At 31.2% G+C, this 26,013-nt stretch overlaps 1 protein-coding gene across 1 annotated transcript in view; it reads right to left on the bottom strand.

Annotated features, from left to right (window-relative positions):
- szt2 (SZT2 subunit of KICSTOR complex) overlaps positions 1-26,013 on the bottom strand; it is a 133,543-nt gene that overhangs the window by 95,304 nt on the left and 12,226 nt on the right. Inside the window, 20 exon segments of the mRNA XM_073851768.1 lie at positions 1,211-1,345; positions 5,177-5,224; positions 6,710-6,917; positions 7,014-7,265; positions 8,808-8,946; positions 9,878-9,975; positions 11,286-11,486; positions 12,025-12,178; positions 13,363-13,443; positions 14,802-14,970; positions 17,300-17,388; positions 17,481-17,559; positions 17,657-17,893; positions 19,380-19,585; positions 19,704-19,818; positions 20,623-20,775; positions 20,969-21,114; positions 22,363-22,492; positions 22,579-22,810; positions 22,891-23,061. Coding sequence (XP_073707869.1) covers positions 1,211-1,345; positions 5,177-5,224; positions 6,710-6,917; positions 7,014-7,265; positions 8,808-8,946; positions 9,878-9,975; positions 11,286-11,486; positions 12,025-12,178; positions 13,363-13,443; positions 14,802-14,970; positions 17,300-17,388; positions 17,481-17,559; positions 17,657-17,893; positions 19,380-19,585; positions 19,704-19,818; positions 20,623-20,775; positions 20,969-21,114; positions 22,363-22,492; positions 22,579-22,810; positions 22,891-23,061 — 3,043 coding nt within the window.

Genomic DNA, 26,013 nt, shown 5'->3' with positions numbered 1-26,013 from the left:
CTTAAATGCATATGCTTAAAAAATGATTTCTTATTTTCTGCTTATTTATTTATATTTTATTTTAAAACAATACATAAATGCAATTTAAAAGCTGCCTGGACTCAATGAAGTAATGAGAATTAGATTTGTATCTTTTTTGCATTACACATGAGAATTCGGGAGATAATTGTGCTTACGTCTTAAAAAATTATTCATTTTTTACTTATTTATTTATATTTATATTTTAAAATTACAATAAAATAAATGCAAGTGAAAAATGCCTGGACTGAGAATTTGTTTTTGTTTTTTCCTTTTTTTGCATTACACTAATGATCATTTGTGAGATAAATGTGCTTAAATGCTTAAAAATGGGGTCTTATTTTTGCTTATTTAATAATAAAATATATTTAATTGAAAAATGCCTGGTCCCAATGAAGAAATAAGATTTCTTTTTTTTTCTTTTTTTGCATTACACTAGAATTCAGCAGACAGATGTGCTTAAATTGTTTCTTATTTTTTGCTTGTTTATGCATATTTTTAATAAAAACTATTAACAAAATAAATGTAATTAAAAAATGTCTGGACTCGAAGTAATAAGAATAAAAAAAAATTTTGCATTAAGCTAATGAGAATTCAGGAGAAATGTGCTTAAGTTATGTTTTAAAAAGGTTTCTTATATGTATATTTTAAATTACCAAATAATAATAAAATAAATATAATTTAAAAAATGTCAATGAAGTAACAAGTATATATATATATATTTTTTTTTTTTGCATTATAGTATAATGATTATACTAATGAGAATTCGGAAGATAAATGTGCTTAAAATGATTTTTTTTTTTTTTTTTTTGCTTATTAATATTTCTGTTTAAAAATAATAATAAAATACATGTAATTAAAAAGTTTGGACGGAATGAGAATTAGATTTTTTTCTTTTTCTTTTTTTTTGCATTACACTGATGAGAATTTGGGAGATAAATGTGCTTAAATGCTTGAAACAAATCTTACTTTTTGCTTATTTATTTATTTATATTTTTATTTAAAAATATGAATAAAACAAATGTTATTTTAAAAACGTATACACATATATACATATACATATACATAGTCAATAAATGGAATGATCAATTAAGTAAGAGACTCTTTTTTTGCATTACATACTAATGAGAATTCAGGAGATAAATGAGTTTAAATATTTTTATGCTCTAAGCATATATAAACATATGTTAGCATGTGACCTTTGACATAGCTCTGGTAGTAGTGTTCTTGCAGCAGGCTGCAGTAGTTGGCCAGCTCTTTGTGTTTGTGAGTATGCGTCATGAGCTCCGTCCAGGAGGAGGCACTGCTGCGCTCCTGAGAGATTGACCTGCAGAGAGACACACACAAACACACACACCAGATAACAGCAGGCCACAATCTGACACACATTTCCTACACCAGACACCAGCCTAAAATAGCTGAGACAAGCAGCAGGAAAAGCAATACCCACGTCAAGTATTTTTATCCATATGTCTATAGAGACAAACCGGCTCTTTCAGTCGCTCATTTCAACTTTTGTCATCCGATCAGCATTTTGCTATAAGCTAATGCTTTTAAATAAATAAATAAGGCAATTTGTGAAAAAAAAGACACCATTATAAAAATGCAACAGTGTTAGAAACCAGAGAGACAACATGCAAAACTCATATCTGCCCAACAAGTGTACAATAAGCAAATGCATGCTCTCTATTTTTCAGATTTTCTTAATTCAGGTCTGTATTTATTAAGTATTTCACATGCAAGAACAAAGTTGATTTTAGACCCTATATAGTGCAATAAACAAGTTTAATTGATTATTAAAAATATCAGTTCTTAAAAGGCCATATTAGCAGCCAAAACAGCAGTATTTCTTATATATTTATTATATTTTTATTTAAAAACCATAATAAAAAATTTAAAAAATGACTGGGCTCAATGAAGTAATGAGAATTTGATTTTTCCCCCCTTTTTTTGCATTACACTAATGAGAATTCGGGAGATAAATGTGCTCAAATGCTTAAGAAAGTTTGTATTTTTCCTATTTATGTATATTTTAATTACAAAATAATAATAAAATAAATATATATATATTTTTTTAAATGTGGAGTCAATGAAGTAATGAGAGTTTAATTTATTTTTATTTTTATTTAGTTATTTTGCATTATACTAATGAGAATTTGGGAGATAAATGTGCTTAAATGCTTAAAAAAAATGTACATTTTTATTCTTATTTACATTTTTCATTGAAAAATAATATTAAAATATACGTTATTGGAAAATGCCTTGACGCAATGAAGAAATAAGAATTATTTTTTTTTTAGAATTACACTAATGAGAATAAAGGAGATAAATGTGCATAAATGCTTATAAAATGATTGCTTATTTTTTAGTTTACTTATTTATATTTTTAATTTAAAAATAAAAATACAATAAATGTCATTAAAAATGTCCTGACTCAATAAAGTAATGATAATTAGATGTTTTTTCCCCCTTTTTTTTGCATTACACTAATGAGAATTCAGGAGATAAATGTGCTTAAGTGCTTAAAAGGGTTTCTTTTTTCTTTTGCTTATTTATGTATATTATTAATTACAAAATAATAATAAAATAAATATAATTAAACAAAAGTTTGGAGTCAATAAAGTAATGAGAATTTTATTTATTTATGTATTTATTTATCATTACACTTATGAGAATTCAGGAGGTAAATGTGCTTAAATGCTTAAAAAATATTTCTTATTTTTTGCATGTTTATTTATATTTTTAATAAAAAATTTTTTATATATATATATATATATATATATATATAATAAAATGAATGTAATTATAACATGTTTGGACTCGATGAAGTAACAAGAATTAGACTTTTTTTTTTTTCTTTTTTTTTGCATTACACTAATGAGAATTTGGGAAATAAAAAGTAAAAAAAAAATCATTTTTTGCTTCTTTTTTTTAAATAAAAGAAATCTATCAGCTAATGCATTTAAATAATAAATAAATACAAATAAATTCATTGGCAATTTCTAAAAAAAGACACCATTATGATAATGCAATAGTGTTAGAAAACAGAGACAAAATGCAACACACATATCTGTCTGACAATAAGCAGTGTACAATAAGCAGATGCATGCTTTCTAATTTTCAGATTTTTTTTAAAATCAGATCTGCATTTATTGACTATATTACGTGCAAGAGCAAAATTGATTTTAGATCCTATATAGTGCAATAAACATGTTTAATTCATTATTAAAATGGCTATATCAGCGGCCAAAATATCAGTATTCTTGAGTGTAATGCTTTATTTCAAGCAGCACTCTGTCCAGTGTAATAGGATTTCATTTATCTACAGTCCAGCGGATCATCAAATGTAAATACTAGTCGTGTTTGCTGCTGAAAAGGATAAGAAAATATCAAACCAGTCATACGTCAACAGGACCAAACCAGCTTTAAAAGCATGCAAACGGATTTACAGCCATAAAGCAACAATACCAAAGATGTATATGCCACAGGTTTATCATTTTTGTAGTCAACAATGTAGGAAAAATGCATTTAGAGAAAAAGCTTAGTGAAAAAAAAATCAAGACTTTGAGGACACCAATCCATTATATGTAGCCTAAATTTTAGGATGCTCAGATGAGCACTGAATATTCAGGCATGACCAACGAGACAGATGTTTATCAGCAGAACAAATACTAATCCCACAAATAAATCAAGAAAAAAAGAGGACATAAGTTATATGCCAGTCATTTCAACCTTGTTTCGAACGTCTTGAGATGTCCTAAATGTCTCCATGCAGGGAACTAACCTCTTAATTTAAGTATGTACACTATCAGTCAAAAGTTTGGACACATCTATACTCATGCTTCATTATGACTCTTTTCAACTCATTTTGAACTCATAAAAATGAATACAAAATAAGACAAATGAAGGATGGGAATGCAACAAATATGACAGAAATGAAACCTTCTTTGTTTAGATTCCAGCTCTGCTGACTCTAGACATTTGTCATAAATTTTGTCCAAACTTGTGACCCTGGACCACAAAACCAGTCATAAGATGTATACATCATATGAAAGCCCAATAAATAAGCTTTTTATTGATGTATGGTTTGTTAGGATAGGATAATATTTGGCCGAGATACATCTATTTGAAAATCTGGAATCTGAGGGTGCAAAAAAATCAAAATACTGAGAAAATCACCTTTAAAGTTGTCCAAATTAAGTTCTTAATGCATAATACTAATCAAAAATTACATTTTGATATGTTTATAGTAGGAATTTTACAAAATATCTTCATGAAACATGATCTTTACTTAATTTCCTAATGATTTTTGGCATAAAAAAAAATCAATAATTTTGACCCATACAATGTATTTTTGGCTATTGCTACAAATATACCCCAGCGACTTAAGACTGGTTTTGTGGTCCAGGGTCACACTTTTGACTGGTACTGAACATTAGAAAAGAGAAAACAGCCCCTCGGCAGGATATAAGGTCTTACAATACATTAGATGATAGAAAACAATCCAAATCACCAATTTAATAACAATATAAAATACTGTTCAAATGTTTGGGGTTGGTAAGATATTTAAATGTTTATGATGAAGTCTCTCCTGCTCAATAAGAATGCATTTATCTGATGAAAAAATTCTGAAATATTATTGCAATTTCAAATAACTGTTTGCTATGTGAATATGTTGTAGAATGTAATTTATTCTTGTGATCAAAGCTGAATTTTCAGCATCATTACCCCAGTCTTCAGTGTCACACGATCCTTCAGAAATCATTTGCTGCTCAAGAAACATTTCTGACTATTATTATCAATACTGAAAGCTGTGTTGCTGTCATTTACTATCACTTTTGATCAATTTAATGCATCCTTGCTGAATAAAAGTATTAATTTCTTTCAAAAAATAACTTACTGACCTCAAAGTTTAAAAGAAATATACAAATGTTTTCCAAATCATCTTATTTTAAGACCTCATATCCTCATATCAAGTCTTCAGTAGCCTAATATCCCCTCATTACAGTCACCTTCATTGAAGAACAAAACCCTCCACAGAAAGAAAAAGAAAGAAGGGCCATCCTTAAGGTAACAGGGCCAAAACAGGCCCCTCATCCCCCCGTACCCGCCCCGTCCCCGCTGTAGGGCAGCAGCAGGAAGCAGTAAGCAGGGCTACCTGTATTTGGGCTGCTGACTGAGCTCCCAGGAGTCTGTCTCTTGAGCTCTATTCTCATCCAAAGAGAAACCAGACAGTACAACATTAGGACGACCACATGATGCCCTCGGAAATGATCAAACACAACAGCTCTGCTCCAAAACACAGCGAGCCGCCTACCTAGGCAACATCATTTGACATAATTAGTCTGTTATGCTTTTTTCCAGACCATTTATTGGTGTGTTTACTGGCAATGAAGGGCTTTTCAATACAGTCACTTAACAGGGTTATTAGAGTTAATTATAACTAAAACCTTAAAAAACGTAATTACTTGAAATTAAATAAACTTATTTTATTTTTAGTTATCTGTATCAACATATCTCACTTTCATTTAGTTTAACTTGAAGTATTAACATAACTAGAGTAAAACAAATAAATAAAAAATAAAAACGCTATATGCATTTTTAAATAAAAATTTACGAAAACACAAAAATAGAAAAACTTTAAATAAAATTAAAGTGGAAAAAATAGTATAAATAATATTAAAGATAAAAAATAAAAAATAATATAAATATAGTAATTTAGTTTTACTTGAAGTACCAAAATAGCTAAACTAAAAGTAAAACTAATAAAAGATAAAGATAAAAATAAAAAAGTAAAAAGAAAAAAAGAAAAGAAAATGAATGCAAATGACAAAAACACAAAATTATAAAATAAAACTGAATTAAAAAGAATAATTTTCAGTCCTAATTTTTGTTTAGTTTAACTGCATGATCCAAAATAACAAAATTAAATAAAGTAAAAATAATAAATAAATAAATAAATAAATAAATAATAACTATATAGACATGTTAAAAGAAAAGAAAAGAAAAGAAAAGAAAAGAAAAGAAAAGAAAAGAAAAGAAAAGAAAAGAAAAGAAAAGAAAAGAAAAGAAAAGAAAAATTACTAAAACTTTAACTAAAATTCAGGTGGGAACAGGAATAAAAATTAATAATAAAAAAAACTGAACTATATAGACATGTTAACAAAACAAAAAAGAAAAGAAGAAAAGAAAAGAAAAGAAAAGAAAAGAAAAGAAGTGACAAAAACAAAATTACTAAACCTTTAACTAAAATGTAGGTGGGAACAGAAATATAAGTAATATTAAACAAATAATAATGATAATAATAATAATATAAAATAGAATTAAAAATATTAATTTCTTATTCTCATTTCTCATTTTTGTTTAGCTTATCTTGAAGTACCAAAATAACTCAACTAAATAAAGTAAATCTAATAAATAAATATTAATAAAAAAAACTACATTTATATATAAAGAAAGAAAAGAAAATGCATAAAAATGGCAAAAAATTAAAATGACTAAATCTTTAGCTAAAATTAAAGTGAAACAAATACGAATAACATTAAAAAAATAGAAAACAGAATAAAGAAAAATTTTCCAAGTATTAACAAAAAGGAGGCCGCCCTCTATGGTTTGGAACAGAGCTGATGACCTGAGACCTTCAAGCTACACGCAGTAGCTTTCATCTTAATTTGGGAGTGTGTCTCAGTACCTGAAGAAGACGTCTCTGGGCTGGCGTCCTGAGCGTGGATGGACCAGCTGGTCTTTGAGGGAGTCCAGTGAACAGTTGTAGATGTAGATGGGGCAGCGGGGTCGTGCAGCATCGGTGCAGCTCTGCTGAGACGCCTGTCTGCCGAACGTGATGTGACAGTCTCGCTTCTGGGGCTCCAGAAACTGAACACCGTCCTTCTCCTCTGCAGCTGAAAGTTACGGGACAGGATTAACTATAAAATCCCTGATGTGTTTTGGTTTCTGTCATACTTTTCACTTCATTGCGTCAAATCTGGTCTGAAAACAGAATTTGATTGCATTACCAGCATCACTTGTGTTCGTGTTGCTCTGTCCTGTAGACGTCTCAAGCGCTGCTTCCTGTTCCACTGTGGATCCCTTCCTGTCTTCTCCATGTTGACCTGTTCCAACCTGTGGACCATTGGCAGAGTCTGCCTGTGATTGGCCGTTGCTGTGACTAAATGACTGCTCCTCTTCCAAGAAACTGCTGTTGATTGGAGGTTCAGTTTCCAGCCCAGAAGACATCAATAGCTGCACATCTACAGAGTCAAAATAAAGCTTAATTTAAAAATTATTAAAACCAAGCATATAACAACATGATTACAAAGTATCGAGTTACACCAAAGCCATGTATAGTTGATGTCAAAAGTTTACATCCCCCTTTCAGAATCTGCAAAATGTTACATTTTTTACCAAAATAAGAGGGATCATACAAAATGCAATGTATTTTCCATTTAGTACTGACCTGAATGAGATATTTCACATAAAAGATGCTTAGATACAGTCCACAAGAGAAAACATTAGTTGAATTTATAAAAAACGACCCCATTCAAATGTTTACATATCTTTAAATCTTAATACTGTGTTGTTATCTGAATAATCCACAGCTGTGTTTTTTTTTTTTTTTTTTTTAGTGATAGTGAATCTCTTGTTTGTCCTGAACAGTTAAACTGCATGCTGTTCTTCAGAAAAATCCTTCAGCTCCCACAAATTCTTTGTTTTTCTACCATTTTTGTGTTTTGAACCCTTTTCAACAATGACTGTATGATTTTGAGATCCATCTTTTCACACTGAGGACAACTGTGGGACTCATATGCAACTATTACAGAAGGTTAAAACACTCACTGATGCTCTAGAAAGAAAAACCATGCCTTAAGAGCCGGGGGTGAAAACTTTTGAACAGAATGGAGATGTGTACATTTTATTTTTACCTAAATATCGTATTTTGTCATTTAGCACTGCCCTTCAGAAGCTACAGAAGATACTTACATGTATCCCAGAAGACAAAAGTAAAATGTACCCTGATCTTCAAATTGCTTCAAATGGCTTTTAATGCATGCTTTTTCCTTTTGGAGCATCAGTGAGTGTTTGAATCTTCTGTAATAGTCCCTCAGTTGTCCTCAGTGTGAAAAGATGGATCTCAAAATCATCCAGTCATTGTTGGAAAGGGTTCAAATACACAAAAATGCTGGAAAACCAAAGAATTTGTGGGACCTAAAGGATTTTTCTGAAGAACAGCAGGCAGTTTAACTGTTCAGGACAAACAAGGAACTTATGAACAACTATCACTAAACAAACAAAAAACAGCTGTGGATCATTCAGGTAACAATACAGTATTAAGAATTTTGAAATGGGGTCATTTTTATAAATTCAACTATTATGTTCTCTTGTGGACTATATCTTATTCAGGTCAGTACTAAATAAAAAAAATAACATGCATTTTGTATGATCCCTCTTATCTTGGTAAAATAATTAACATTTTGCAGAAACTTTAAGAAACAAATTATTATTCTTGTGTAACATTTCCCTGCATTTGATATATTTTCCTCTTTTTATTTTCTCTAACACTGGCATTTATACATTTTAAAGACCCCTAAATGCTAGTTTGGTAGTAACATTCTCCAGATGGCCATATTAGTTTGGTCAAACACTGCTAGGTTAAATTTTGGCCATGTTTCATGTTTGCAGCCAAAAATGTAAGTGGCTAAATAAAAAGCGTTTCAATAACTTCAATCTCATGATGTGTGCAAACATAAAGGACTATTGAGCTCTAATTGGAGTGGCATTGACAGATGATGCACCTGTAAATGTAGCTGGCAGGAAAGTGAGCAGGATCTGCTGATGGCTGATGTATTTGGCGTAACATTTCCAGTGAGGAGATAAGCCGTCCTGCTCCGCGCCAGCTGGCTCGTCATCCACAAGATCTGCATTACTGAAACTCTGCCAGGAGCACACACACACACACACACACACTGTAACAACTCCACAACATCAGAGGGATAAGTACACTGTCATTTGAAAGTTGGGCTCAGTAGGTTTTTTTTTTTTTTTTTTTTGTAAGAAATTAATACTTTTATTCAGTAAGGACAAATTAAATTGATCAAAAGTGGCACTGTTAAAGGTAAATGTGCGAATAATGACATTTTAGACAATTTCGCAGAGAAAATAAAGCCCAAGGAGAACTGTGTTACCTCTGATCAACACACAGTGGTGTTTTTCACTGTATCCATGTTTTTAAATGAATCGAGCGAATCAATGATTCAGTGAGCCATTCATAAAGGCAGTCACTTGCTTTGGCTCTAAATGAAGAATTAATAAACAATGAATGACTGAATGTCTCACTTATTAAGACAGTGATTTGCCACCACCAATTGGTGGTTTTAGTTTTATATTTAGAATAACATTTCTAAATATACATTTAAAAAAAATAATTTCATATTTCGGTATTTATTTGCATTTTTGTATGTTGAATTAAAATATTTCTTTCTAAAGCTACTTTTTGTAATGTTTATTCAGTGTTTTTCTAAATTAGCACAACAACTTTAAATTATCTTATATCATTTATAATAACTTTAATCCTTAATTATTCGGCACATGACATGCATGTTAATCTCATTCATTTGAAATTAATTTGATTAATTAATCTGCACATTATGTAATTAACTAAATTAAAAATAAATAATCACTTGACAGCCCTATTACAAACACAAGTTGCATGCTTCAGTTTCATCAGTGATGGTCAGCTCATCATTTACATGTATTATGTTTCTTGCAAGTAACTCCATTTGATTTACTAGCCAGTTTTTACACATCAACTGGTTATAAGCTTGGTTGGGTTTTTTGAGCAGAGCTGTAATATGAGATGACGTACCTGTAGTGTGCTGGAGGAGCCTGTCACCTCTTTACTGCTTCCTATAGTGTGGAAAGAAAGGACAGTGTCCTGTCTCTCCGGAGGCTTCAAGCTCTCTTCTGAAAACACACACAAAGGTAAGGATCATGGGGAAAGATCAGGTGTCAGACTCTTCTTATATGAACAAAACCAGTCTTAAGTAGCACAGGTATATTTGTAGCAATAGCCAAAAATACATTGTACGGGTCAAAATTATTGATTTTTCTTTTATGCCAAAAATCATCAGGCTATTAAGTAAAGATCATGTTCAAAAACATATTTGGTAATTTTCCTACTGATTAGTAATATGCATTGCCAAGAACTTCATTTGGACAACTTTAAAGGTGATTTTCTCAATTTTTGAATTTTTTGCACCCTCAGATTGCAGATTTACAAATAGTTGTATCTCGAATACTTTCCCTATCCTAAAAAAAAATACATCAATGGAAAGCTTTCATTTTCAAATAATTGACCCTCATGACTGGTTTTGTGGTCCAGGGTCACATATCACTAGTAATTGCTAATGAATCAATTAAAGGTCATTTAGGATGCTTGGCATCCATTAGTGTGAAGTTTTTCAATTAGTATGCTTTAGATCATCTACTTAGTTTAAACGTCTTGTTTCTCCTTCACTGAGCGCAACGCTATTCAATTAATCAAACACTTTAGCAACAGTAAATGAAAACAACAAACCAACGGTGGTTGTTCTGTGCTTCCAGATTAAAGGAATGTTCAGGGTTTAATATAAGCACAAACTAATTAACAGCTAGTTAACAGTGATGGATTTACAATGGAAGTCTATGGGAAAAAAACCTCCTGAGGATTTAAAAGCACAATACTCCCTAAAACATGGATATTAACCACTTTTATATCAAAAATAGACTACCGTTCAAAAGTTTAGGTTCAATGTGATTTTTTTAGGCTTTTGAAAAAGTCCCTATTGCTTACCAAGCCTGCATTTATTTGATCAAAATATAGAAATATTGTAAAATATTATTACAGTCTAAACTTTTTTTTTTATTTGAATATTTTTTATGTAATTTATTCCTGTGATCAAACCTGAATTTTCAGCATCATTACTCCAGTGTTCAGTGTCACATGATCCTTCAAAAATCATTCTAATATATTGATTTGCTTCTCAAGAAACATTTTTGATTATTATCAATGGTGAAATCAGTTGTACTGCTGAATATTTGTGCAATGGATTTTCAGGATTCACAGATGAATAGAACAAAGAACAGCATTTTTTTTAAAATAGAAATCTTTGGTAATGTCTTTACTGGCATTTTTGATCAATTTTATGCATCCTTTTTCAATTTTTTTAAACAGTAGTGAATGTTTTCATTTGACTGCATGACTGTAATATCATGAAAATGCATGAACGAATCACCTTTAATGACAGGAAGTGAGAACGGAGCCACATGACCATCTCTTTCTCGCTCTAGGATGTGATGCATGAAAGCCACATGATCGCCGTCGGTCAATGGGATCTCTCGATCGCTGAGCTCGTTCTGCAGAGAGCTGTGGAAGAGGCTCAGGAGGATGTCGTTGGGCAGAGAGGAGGCGCAACGGGAGGCGTCTGTTTGCACCTCTGTTAAAGGTCGAAGGCCAACAGAAAAACAATAAGGCCCAATGTTCACTGATTTCATTTGATGACTTAAAGGGACAGTTCACCCAAAAATGAAAATTTGATGTTTATCTGCTTACCCTCAGGGCATCCAAGATGTAGGTGACTTTGTTTCTTGAGCAGAACACAAACGAAGATTTTTAACCAAAAACGGTGCAGTCTGCCAGCCAAATAATGGACGTGGATGGGCACCAGACCTTTAAAAGTAAAAAAACATGCACAGACAAATCCAAATTGCACCCTGCGGCTCGTGACGATACATTGATGTCCTAAGACACGAAACGATCGACCATTATTTGGCTGGCAGACTGCACCAGTTTTCGTTAAAAATCTTTGTTTGTGTTCTGCTGAAGAAACAAAGTCACCTACATCTTGGATGCCCTGGGGGTAAGCAGATAAACATAAAATTTTCATTTTTGGGTGAACTATCCCTTTAATTAATGAATATAAATGTATGAAAGGACAGACACAGGGTTTGGCTAGATGGAGGATCGAGTCGTACCTCGGCTGAAGGTGTAGAAGAAGAGCTCGATCTGCTGGCACTTGGGTAAGAGCTTCATTAGATCGAACTGGAAAGGCACAGTGTGTATGCAGTCATCAGCAGCAGCGGTGGGGATCTCACCTATAGGAGCAACACATCACATTGAGCATAAGATCTCATATGATTGTGTGTAGGGCTGGTCCGATAAACGATATCATATCGAATCGCGATAAAATTTATGTTAATAACGATGATAAGCTCTAGACATTTTTTTGCTCGATCTGGATTAATCTAAGAGCCAATCACACAGCAGAAATATGCGACAACAGCCAATCAGCGTGCAGAGTGCGTGTGCACGTCAAAGTACAAAGTTCATTTCCTACCGCACTTTGCGAAGCAAACTTAACACCAGGACGACAAACAAACAAACAAACAAAAAAAGCAGCGACGAAAGTGAAACTAACCTCGAGTCATTATCCAAAGATGTTGAAATTGTCGACAAAAAAGGTAGCACGAATTCCGTTATATAAGTGGTTTGGCTATCTGAAAAGTGGCGCGATTGTTAAAACTAAAACTGAAACCGAAAGCAAAAAACGCACGCGCATTCAAAAGCAATTTTAATCCCCCCTTGTTTAGAGAGTGACTCCCCAATGCGTGCAAATTAGGCATACATAACATATCTAGGCTGTTATTAGTATGTAGGCTATGATAGGTTGTGTATGTCTATAGCTCTGTATCATGCTTGAAATAAGTCTCTATTTGCACTTTGAATATTTAGAGTAGCCTACTTTGATTATGACTGAATTATCTGCACTTAATACGATTAAGAAAGAACTGTGTCGTAATTTTTTGTTATTTATACTGTAGATTGTTTCAAAATGCAGTGGTTGCCTCTAATTTAAATAGCTCAACCTATAATAGAGAAAATAAACAATTGTGTTAATAATAATAAATATAATTGTGTTACAAATTGTTTTTACAATCATTTTATGTTTACATTTTGTACATTTAGTCTTATTTACCATACTCTGTCACAACTTTTATTTTTTAATTTATTTTAGTAAGGTGTTTTAAGTTTTAAGGCCAAATCTGTAATCTGTTTTTGTTAATAAACTATACTTTAAAATGTAATTTAGTGAACCCTTTAATTTTTGTGGCTTTAGTCATTGTTTGGATACTATTTTAAAGCTGGCAACATCAACAGCTTATATCGAAATATATATCGTTATCGTTCAATATGGGAAAAAATTATCGAGATTACATTTTTGCCATATCGCCCAGCCCTAATTGTGTGTAAGGAGATGGGAGACAGTGCATGTTTGTACCTGCAGCATCTCTGGCGCTGCTGAGAGGACACACCTGCTCTTTATTCTGACACAGCTGAATGAGGTATTCAAATGTGATCATCGTTGTCATGCATGACAGATCACGCGGAAAAATCTGGAACAGAAAAACACAAATCATAAGCTTGGCCCAGCAGCTTATGATTAAAGTCACATTAAAGTCAACATGAAATCGACAATGACTCTATTTACTTTCTTACTATATGTTCCTGGTGTTTTATCTTAAAACAAAAAAATGCCTGCCATAAAAGTGGCAAAACTAAATGTAATTTAGTTTTCTTTTTACTTCTTAAAAGCTCCTGCTCACTGTAGTGGAATGACATATATAATACTAAAGAAATTGAAAAATACTAATAATTAAGAAAAAAAGAATTAAAAAAGTAATAATTTAATAAATGTTAATTATAATTAAAAATTATATATATATAGCACACGGTACGTTAAAAAAAGTTTGGGATCAGTAAAATGTTTTATGCTGTATAAAGGGCACTTTTCTGCTCATCGTGGCTGCATTTATTTTAGTAAAAATACTGAAAAAAAAAACTGTAATATTGTGAAAGTTAATGCAATTTAAAATTGTGGTTTTCTATTTTAATATACTTCAAAATATAATTTATTCCTGTGGTGCAAAGCTGAATTTTCAGCACCATTACTCCAGTATTCAGTGTCACATGATCATTCAGGAATCATTCTAATATGCTGATTTATTATCAGTGTTGGAAACAGTTGTGCTGCTTAAGAATTTTTTGGAACCTGTGATACTTTCAGGATTATTTGATAAATAAAATGTTAAAAATAACAGCATTTATTTAAAGTAGAAAACTTTTGCAACAAACACCTCTTTCTTTCTCTCTCTGAAAGGAATTAATACTTGTATTCAGCAAAGATGTGTTAAATTGATCAAAAGTAATAGTAAAGACTTAAACTGTTAGAAAAGATTTCCATTTTTAATAAATTATGTTATTTTTAACTTTTGGTTCATCAAAGAATCCTGAAAAAAAGTATTACAGGTTCCAATACTTCCAATGTTCCAAAATTAACAGTCAGTGTATTGATTAAATTAGATATAGATTAAATAGACTGATTTCTGAAGGATCATGTGACACTGAAGACTGGAGTAATGGCTGATCAAAAATTCAGCTTTGCATCTCAGAAATAAATTATATTTTAAAGTTTAATAAAATAAAAAAAATTGAAATGCAAAAATGTTTCATAATATTACTTTTTTCCACCCTATGCCTATCAATGCCATCCTATTTTACTGTATATTCCCTAAAAATTCACTATTATAAGATTTATAAGCTTTGTGAATGCCACTTTAGGAATGCTCATGTAAAGCTTATATCATTGCTGAGCACTGTCAAGTCCCATGATTTTGTAAAATAACTACAGTAACTGGTCATTTTTATTTTTCTGTCACATTTTACATGTGGCATTTATGAAATTGTTACTAACAGCTTGAGGGATCTCCTGGTACATGAGCTTCTGAAAGTGTCTCTGCTGCTCCAGTGAGCTGCAAACAGCTCCACTCTGAGGCTCCACCCAACACTCAGTCACCAAACTCAGCTCTGTGTCCAAGTCTATGGCCTCCACCTCAGTGTCATTGTCATCATCTGTGGAAAAACTGTGGACACAGCACCAAAAACAGAAAAAGTCAAACCAAGCACACATTACAAGACAATACTGCAACAAAAAGTGCAACCATATACTGTATTATTTATTTATTGTTAGTTTGTTTGTTTGATTTCATGCCTTTATACTATATTTCCTTTATTTTGAAGCTATTTACCAAAAAATGTATTGCTCAGATCAATAATAGACAATTAATGAAGGCAGATTTTCTAAATTTTATTTGTGAAATACACATATTACATTTTAGAACATAACTTATTTACTTTAATTAACGCTAAATATACTCAATTTAATTTAATCTTTAAATGTTAGTAATTTGGAACTAAACAAAGCAATAAAAAAAAATAAAAAAAATAAAAAATAAAAGTTAAGTTAATTATTAAATTAAATTAAACTAAAACAAACTTATTTAAATATAATTATAATTTTATTCATTTGATTTCATGCCTTTATACTATATTTCCTTTATTTTGAAGCTATTTACCAAAAAATGTATTGCTCAGATCAATAATAGACAATTAATGAAGGCAGATTTTCTAAATTTTATTTGTGAAATACACATATTACATTTTAGAACATAACTTATTTATTTACTTTAATTAACGCTAAATATACTCAATTTAATTTAATCTTTAAATGTTAGTAATTTGGAACTAAACAAAGCAATAAAAAAACTTAATAAAAAAAAAAGTTAAGTTAATTATTAAATTAAATTAAACTAAAACAAACTTATTTAAATATAATTATAATTTTATTCATTTTAACTGTACACTTGATGCAGTTAATTAAATGACATTAACTAATGCTACAAATATAATACTTTTAACAACATCTTCAAATATTAATAATTTGAAATTATTTAAAACAACAAAAACTCGTTGCTTCCGGTTCACACATTTTGCGTATGCCTCGTTAAATATGAAGCTGATTTACTCAAGATGCCGTCAAGGTAAACACTAAAGATGATAAAATAGTTTTGCAAAATGACAGCGTTTCATTTAACCAATGTTATGCGACTAAAACTTAACGTTTCCTCTTGCGATAAATCATGCAAAAAAAAAAAAAAAAAGGTTTTCATTGCAGTTTTGCGAAATATTTCTTTTTCGAATTGCCTGAAAAACCACATCATGTATGCATAAATCCTTTTTTGCGATATATGGGACTTTTTGTGCATATAAGCATTTTAATTTATGCAATTTGAAGGGTAATGGAAATGCAGCTAATGTCTATCACTAATTTCACTAACATTTATAAATAAAAATCGAATAAAACGTCAACAATAAAAACAGCTAGCTTGTTTAACGGAGTATCTTTAAAGTTTAATCGACATCACCATTATTTAATATGGTTATTAACACATTCTCCGACAAGCGGTTTGGTTAGGTGACGTTTGAAATATACCCTATTAAAACATAGTTAATAAAATTTATTTAAACATACTTAATTCAATTATAATTACAAGGTAAATGTTTTAAGTATTTTTGTGCATTTTATTTGCATACTTAATTCTATATTATGTTTTAAAAGTTACACACTTTCATTCAATTCAATAAAACCTCTGCAGTTGTATTGTAAAGCCACTGTGAATTCAGCTTCAGACTCATTGTTTGCAGACTTTTATATTGAAAGAGCCTGAAACAGGGTTGTAAACAAGAAAGATACTTTTCGTTTTAACAACAGCAGCAGTAAGACGCAACCAATAAATACACTGAGCAGCGCTGTTATTGGAAATCACCCACAGCAGATGAAAGGATACTACAATAAAGATATCGCTTATCTCAGCGGTTATTAAAACTAATGTTTTATTGTGAATATGAGATTGAGCAGAAGAATAAATGCTGTATCAGATGCAGGTAATCACACTTGCTCAGTCCATCTCTCTCAGCATAATACAATAAGCTTTCAATGGAGCAACTCAATGTTCCTTCATTACTAATTTGGTGGTAGTAGCAGTTCGGACAAAAGTGGCTTTTTAAAAGACACTCCGTTGTTGTTTCTAATGTATTTACACACTCGTGCCATAGAACTGTTATATAAATGCAATATCACATGTAGGCATGCAATATGGCTGTATAGACACTTTATACTTTCATCTTGTCATACAAGATAAGGTTTAATAAAATCATAAACGTTCAACTTACTAAATCAAAAGCTCTTTAAATGTGCACAGGGTGATGACTGATTTCTGTCATTGTGTGCTAAGCTTTACAAAGATCCATTAAAGCATAGAAACCATTCAGCGGAAACCATAGAAGATTTTATCAGTGATCACTGAAACAGAAACTTCATTTCTGGTTTGCACAGGTGTAATGAAGTATTACCTATCCTTAGTAGAAGTGGAATGAGGTGGGAAAAGGATGTACTGGACTATGCAGGTGTGTTTTTCTCCGTCCAAATCTGCTGACAGACTCTACACACACAGTTGTTGCTGAAAGTTAGAGATGCATCACTAACAAAATGCTTAAACTGCAATATACTAGCATAGAGTGTTCATACTCTCACCTGCATTGGCAGTTCTGCCACCATGTTGACGATACCCTCTCCGCTTGCAGCAAAGTGGAAGCCCTCAGACAGACGAATACTGCGCAATCAAACACAGCCATTAGTAATTTAGCAAATGCTATTGTATGAAGTGATTTATTACAGGTCTGAGTTTCCCAAAGATGTTTTAGACTCACTCAGAGAGCATGGAGAGGATATGAGCCACTGCGTGAAGCGATACCGCGGTTCCCGGGCCATTCTGCACGGCCCAAACCCAGCGCTGGTGCAGGAAGTAGCGGGAGAGTGATGCCATGGTGGAGGACGCCGTTCTGCTGGCAGCCATGCTGAGAGGGGCACCCATGATGGGCGGCTGAGCGAACGGCTCCATGTTTAAGATGAAAGGGGTGCGGAAATCTGACGGAAGTTTCTCATACCTGTAGCAGGGTGTCAGAACAAGACGACAAGGGCAGACTTACTAAATTATAAGCTTTTGAAAACTTTGAGTTTTTAAAAAAGTAATAATGAAAATTTATATAAATAATATAACAAATAATAACAAAAAAAAATACAAAAGCACAAATAATTACAAAATTAAAAAAAAACTTTAATACAATTAAATGAAAATTAGGTAACACTTCAGAATAGGTAACACTTATTCACTATTAACTATGATTTATTAGCATGCATATTACTAGAATATTGGCCATTTATTAGTACTAATTAAGCACATATTAATGCCTTATTCTACATGACCTTATTCGACATCCCTAATCCTACCCAATACCTAAACCTAACACTACCTTACTAACTATTAATAAGCAGCAAATTAGGAATTTATTAAAGGAAAAGTCGTAATTAATAGTGAATAAGTGTTACCTATTCTAAAGTGTTACCGAAAATTAATATGAAATAAAACAATAAAATTTCAAAATGTTTAAAATCACTAAAACTAAAATAAAAATAATGTTAAATAGAAATATAAGAAAAAAAAAAGAAAAGCACAAATAATTACAAAATTATACTAAAATTAAAATAAAAAGGTAATGGGAAAAAAAATCTAAATTACTAAAACTTTAACTAAAATGAAAACAGAAAATATTTTTGAATCAAAATATTTCAAAATAATTAATTAGTATATAAATAATAACAAAAAAAGCACTAATAGTTTCAAAATTAAACAAACATTTAAATGAAAAATTATTATGAAAGTTAATATGAAATAAAACAACAATTAATTAAAAAACTAAAAACATTAAAGAACTTTAAAGAAATGAAAATTCAAAATGTTCAAAATCACTAAAATTAACTAAATTAAATTAAAACAAATTACAAAATTAAATTAAAATAAAAAAGTAACGGAAAAAAAAATCTAAATTACTAAAACTTTAACTAAAATGAAAACAGAAAATATTTTTGAAAATCAAAATATGAATAAATACTAAATTAGAATATAAATAATAATAAAATAACACTTGAAGTCCACATTAAAACTGTGTTTGCAAATCTTTGTAATTTTGGAAAGTGTCATTTTTTAAAATAAAACATGACATTAAACAAGAAAAAACACTGTTCCAGTTTATCCATTAGAAAAATGATCATGAAAAGTGTAGTTTAAATCTAGAGGAGTTACAGGAGTGTAAATCTAAAAAAATAAGTAAATAAAAAAATACAAAATATAAAAATAAAAGTGCTTGGTGTCAGCCAAAAAAGAAAGCCGTTTCAAAGACTAACATGCACCGATGAATCATTCATAGTAAGATGCGTTATAAATTTTCAATTTTAAAGTGTTTTTACATTTTAAAGTTAAATATGACTGTTGAATGTAGACTGTATGTTGACTGTAGGTCTATCAAAACGTAATGATATTAAATTTGGATAACAGCAATGAGATCTATTATTGTTTGATGTCACATCACTGACCTGATCAGTAGTTTTTCGAGAGGTTTGTTGAGCACCACCACACACGGCCGATCAGAAAGTGCCGGTTTGGCCACAGGAAGAGGCGGAGACTTGGAGGGCGATGCATTACCCAGAATCTTCCTTTTGGTCTTTGGTGTGGCCTCTTTATTCTGGACTCGATGAGGGAACCGCAGCCGGAGGATCTGCTCTCGAAGTTCATCCACAATCTACGGAGTGAGAGTGAGAAATACTCATTCTCCTATGTGACTCCTTACAGTGCTGTTCTGAAAACAGCTTTCACAGAAATCGAATGAACTGAACTCTAGTGTGTAATCGCCACCTCACCTTGTTCCTGGTGTGTGCCAGAGTTCCTATCGGGAAGCCCAATCGCAGCACCATGCAGGGAGCTTTAGAGATCAGACGCACCAGATAGAAGGAGACGGGCGGCAACTCAGAGGCACTGTGGGAATAATACTTGTTAAAACACTGCTAACTACTCTGTGAATCTGGCACAGAATCATGGAACAGTGCTATTTTAGTATCACTGAGACACTATTATAGATTTTATTAATATTTTAAATCAGTGTTTATTTGTATATTTCTTTTAATTTAAATTAAAGTTTTAGTAGTTTTGCTAAAAATAAAAAAAGATAAAATAAATTGTACCAATAACAATTAAAGCTTTAAAGAAATACTTAGAATAAATGACAAAAGCCCATGACAAAAAGAATTATAAAAAACAAGGGAAATATAAAAATGAAAATAAAAGATCACATAAAATATAAATAAAAAACCTACATGACAATTTGAAATATTGCCTTGGTAACTAACTAAAATAAACATGTTCAAGTAAAAACTTGACAAAAAAAAAGAATAAAGCCAAATAATAATAAAAAATTAAAGCTATAAAGAAATACTTAAAATAAATGACAAAAGCACATGACAAAAAGCCATTAGAAAAAAAAAACATAAAAATAACAGCTAATTAAAAATATTAATAAACAATATAGTATAAATAATGCTAAAATAACCCTAGCCAACTAAAATATCTGAATGTGGGAATTTCTGAATCTAGTGTGGAATAATATGAATGTAAATATTAAAAGAAATCAGAAAATTACAAATGTTGTCCTGCCAAATAACTGAAAAAAATATGCTCCAGCTAAAGTAAAAAAAATACTAAAATTGAAATAAAAATCAACTAAAAGGTAGATATTGGTCTAGTAAAAATGACAAAAAAAAAAAAAAATTACTGTGCATGCACCTGTAAATAAGTTTGATGTATGAGTATCCCTCCACCAAGACGAAACTGCTCCAGTCCCTGAGCAGCGAGGTGAGCGCCGAGTGAGAGATCCGACACTGGATGGTACTGAATCGTCCATTACTACCAGCGTTGTGCACATGCTTTGGGACTGGGCTGAACAGAGAGACACAAAGGAAAACAGAGAACTCAGTTTACTGCCATTGGGATTTAACGGAACACTGTCATTTTATATGGAGTGGTTTCTCAAAAATGTATCTTGCTTATTTCGTTTCCAACTCAAACTAAAAAATTGGCAAGAGATCTACGCTATATTATCCGCTGACCAATCCAGGCTGTGTTGACTCACATGTCATGCTCCAGAATGATAGCAATGCGATGCATGTGCAGCCAGCGCTGCCAGAAGTTGGCGTCCATGGACAAGATAGGCTTCCAGTAGGAGGCAAACTGCGATTGGCTGGAGTCTTTAGAGCCACTGTGCTGGAGGGAGAGGACCTGATGGAGAGCAGGGTTGAGTTTAGCATGTTAATCTCACCAAAACACAACAAAAACAAACCTTAGTGAGTTGCACTAGTGTTTTTGTGATTTAAGAGACATTTTAATCCACAGAATTCAAAAGTTTGGGGGCCAGTACGATTTTTTTAATATTTCAGATCTCTTCGGCTCACCAGGGCTGCAATTATTTGATTAAAAATACAGTAAAATTCTGAAATATTATTACAATTCAAAATAGCTGTGTTCTATGTGAATATACTGGAAAATGTAATTTATTCTTGTGATCAAAGCTGAATTTTCAGCATCTTTACTTCAGTCTTTAGTGTCACATGATTCTTCAGAAATCATTCTAATTTCTGATTTGCTGCTCAAGAAACATTTCTGATGATTATCAATGTTGAAAATTGTTGAGCTGTTTCATATTTGTGAAAACTGTGATACATTTTATTTTTCTGAATTCTTTGATGAACAGAACAGCATTTAGCAGCAAAGAAACCTTTTATAACATTATAAAACAGCGGTGCACATACGTTTTTTAGCCTGGTTCCTATAAGAGTACCTGGAGATTTGGTTTGGTCTTCACACTATACATAGTGTGACCCATTAAATACAACTCTAAAAAAATTAATTAATTAATAATAGTGATAATTATATCATTGGGCTTTATTTTACATAAAATAATAAAGTGTGATTATACTATTATCCTTTAAAATAAAATAGGAGTATTAAATAAAAATACAATTATTTTATATGTAAAGCTAAAAAAAAGATAAAATTTGCTATTTAATATTTAGGTGAATTATGATAATTTTTAAACCTAAATTAGCAAGCTTTTATTTATAAGTATATGCGTTTCTATAAGGTTTAGCGCTTCTGATTAAGCGTTCAGTGAAGAGCGTCAGTGAATAAAATACCATGTTTTTGCATTGTGCTTTAAAAATGGCAGCAAAAAACCTAGAATTATGCTTTCAGTTCGAATAGAATTTTTATACAGTATAACAGTTTGTCACTATAAAATAGTAATTGTGCACTAACAGCTGCAACCTTGTCGGTACACAAATGCAGACTCTAAACTTATTTACACAGCGCATTTTCTTATTCTGGTATTATGTGCAGCCCTGATTATAAATGTCTTTACTGTCATTTTTGATCAATTTAATGCATCCTAGACCAATAAGAGTATTAATTTCTCTCAAAAAAAACGAATCTTACTGACCTTAAACTTTTTAGTTTTACACAATCACTCACCGGTGTGGTGGATCCAGGTGGGATGTAAAACAAAGGAACCCCATTTTTTGTGCTTTCAGGAATGGTGTAGTGTTCTGGGATGGAATTAAAGGACTGCAGGTGCACTAACATCTGGTCCGTCTGATTTATACTGTTGATTGAGGAGAAACAATATACAGCATTACTCTGCATCATCAAACTAAAACAGACAGCAAAGTACCCAAAATCGCTCAAGACCTCTGCAGGGTGTTCCAGAAGCGGCGGATGACAGACGTCCGGTAGGGGCTTGTGATTGGTTTCCGCATGGTGCAGCTGATATCATGGAGGATGTCGTAGCTGCCCTCTATGGTCACCTCCACCCAGGTGGTGCGTTTGACTGGATTCAGGGGCCAGGACGCCACGGCAAGGTACTCTATACGCATGTTATGCTTCCAGAGGAGCACCAGCTTCACCTCCAGCTGACTTCCTCCTTTTAGAGAGACAAAGATCATGTTATTTATATTTGATCATTACAGAAGCATATTTGAACACCTTATGAGGTTAAAGTACCTTTAGTGATATTGATCTCTCGGATGGTGTATCCCTCTCTCAGTCTGATGGACAGGACACTGATCAAGTCAGCGTGAACTTCCTTTTCTGTGTGTTTCTTCCTGCGCATCACTAAGGCGGGGTTTCCACTGGCTGACACAAGGTGTTCATTAAAGAGCCTGTGCTGGGAGACTAGACGAATGTATATGTATATGAATGTATAAGGTCAGTAAGATTTATGAATGTTTAAGGTCAGTAAGATTTGTTTTTTTGAAAGAAATTAATACGCTTATTAGTCTAGGATGCATTAAATTGATCAAAAATGACAGTGAAGACATTTATAATCAGGGCTGCACATAATACCAGAATAAGAAAATGCGCTGTGTAAATAAGTTCAGAGTCAGCATTTGTGTACTGACAAGGTTGCAGCTGTTAGTGCACAATTTCTATTTTATATTGACAAATATATACATAACTACATACACACACACACAGTCACTCAAAAGTTTGGGATCAGTAAGATTTTGAATGTTTTTTAAAGAATTCTTACATGCTCATCAAGGCTGCATTTACTTGATCAAAAATAGAGAAAAACATGCTGTGAAATATTATTATAGTTTAAAAAAACGGTGTTCTTTATTAAAATATTTTAAAATATAATTTATGATTTCTGAAGGATCATGTGACACTGAAGACTGGAGTAATGATTCTGAAAATTCAACTTTAATTACAGATATAAATAAAATTTTGCATATTAATATAAAAAACATTGTTTTAAATTGTAATAACATTTCACAATATTACATTTTTTTCCTGTATTTTTGATCAAATGAACACAGCCTTAATGAGCATAAGAAACTTCTTTTAAAAAAAACATTAAAAATCTTACCGATCCCAAACTTGAGCGGCAGTGTATGTTTATATTCATTTTTATTTCAGTTTTAGTTATTTTAGTACATCAAGGTAAACTAAATTAAAATAGGAAATGACTGAAAGAAATGTAATGTTGTGAAATACTAGAAAAATCTAAAATCATTCTAATATTTATTAATTACTGTTATTATCAATTTTGGAAACTGATTTTTTTTTTTGGAAACTGTGATTCTTTTTCCAGGATTCTTGATAAATACAAGGTTTAAAAGTACAGCATTTATTCAAAATATAAATATTTTCTAACAATATAAGTCTTTGCTATCATTTTTTATCAATTTAACACACCCTTGCTGAATAAAAGTTTTAATTTCTTTTGGAAAAAGAAAGAATAAAAATGTACTTTTTATTTAATTGACCCTAAACTTTTAGATGTTAGTTTATATTGTTACAAAAAATTTCTATTTTAAAGAAACGCTGTTCTTTTTAACTTTTTATTTGTTAAAGAATTCTAGAAAGAAAGAAAAAAAAAAATCACAAAATGTATCATGTGACACTAAAGACTGGAGTAATGATGCTGAAAATTCAGCTTTACATCACAAGAATAAATTATATTTTGAAATATATTCACATAGAAAACAGTTATTTTAAATTAAAAATAATATTTCACAATATTACAGTTTTTTCTATATTTTTGATCAAATAAATAGAGCCTTGATGAGCATAAGAAACATCTTTAAAAACCATTACAAATCTTACTGATCACAAACTTTTAAACGGCAATGTATAAATAGCCACGGACCAATTCTCACTGTTAACTAACTATTAATTACAACTTCTAATTTGCCGTTTACTAATAGTTAGTAAGGTGACTGTTAAGTTTTTGATTAATGGATCTAATATGGTGATGCAAAATAAGGCATTAATATGTATAAGAGTGAGAAATGTTACATATATGTGGTCATTTTGCACACTAACAAATTAAATCCTAGCTGTATGTAGATGTATTAAAAGTGAAAGTAAAATCAGTTGTGGTTCCCTGCAGTCATCTGCTTCGTTTTACAAACGATTTAGCAACTTTTCTGAAAATCATATGACATCTAAAATAATTTTTGACCAAACCTCATGAGAAATTATGAAATCGCCTTCAATGCGATATAAATATAGCTCGACTCAAAGGCAAAACTGAAAGTGCACAAACAGGGCTGATATACTGAGCACTGAGAGCTCTGGTATTGATTTTTCTGCAGACTGATAATGTGCGGTGAATTAACAAAGTGTGTTAAGTGAACAGTGCACAAATATTCAAGGACTCAAACATCTCTGAATGCTTTCCATCCTTCTGTGTGGTTCTCACATTGCATATTTGCCTAATAAAAAAAAATCCCCATTTTAGGCACTTTAAGACAATCTACATTGGTAAAGTAAAGTATTTGGACAATTTGAACACACACAGTGACGTTACTGTTAAGTAAAACTGTTGGTAATTGAAAAATAGCTGAAATAAAATTAAAAATAAATATGAGGTGAAAACGAAAATGAGAAATGTTGCCTTGTCCATTAACTGAAATAAATACAGTACAGACCAAAAGTTTGGACACACCTTCTCATTCATTCGAATCGAGAAGGTGTGTCCAAACTTTTGGTCTGTACTGTATATTTTTCTGTTTATTAAAGTTTTTACTCTACATTTGTGCAGTTTTCAGTGGGTTAGTGATATTTTTTAAATATATATAAATTAATAAATAACTATTTTTTTAGATGGGTTTTTATACAAAAACTGCTTTTTTATGTAAAATTCACTTTATAAAAGACCCACATTTCTAACTTTAATTCATGGGGATAACATGGATAATTTCACATGGTTTAGTGTAAGATTTTTGTCCATCTTTTGGAAAATCCAGTTTTAAAAGTAAAAACAATAACTTTTACCAGTAGGTGGCTACAGAGCTCCACTATTTGCTATTTGCCCACCTGAAAGATATTTTGTCACAAGTTTTTTCAGTTGAATTCATATCTACAATACAGACCAAAAGTTTGGACACACCTTGAAATTAAAAATAATTAAAAACTAAAATTGAAATTAAAATCTATATGAAATTAATAAAATAAAAAATAAATAAATAATAATAATGACAAAAGCACATAAAATAAAATCTAAAATGTCACTGCATTACTTAACAAAATATAAAATCAAAAGGCTGTTGTTTAAAAAATACTACAGACACATTTATCAAGGAAAATCGTGGATAGTTCAAAATGCAAAAACAAAAG

Source organism: Garra rufa, chromosome 12, assembly GCF_049309525.1.
Source record: "Garra rufa chromosome 12, GarRuf1.0, whole genome shotgun sequence".
In the NCBI taxonomy this organism is placed as follows: Eukaryota; Metazoa; Chordata; class Actinopteri; order Cypriniformes; family Cyprinidae; genus Garra; species Garra rufa.
The sequence above is the reverse complement of the archived record's forward strand: the minus strand, read 5'-3'. Positions and strand labels throughout refer to the sequence as shown.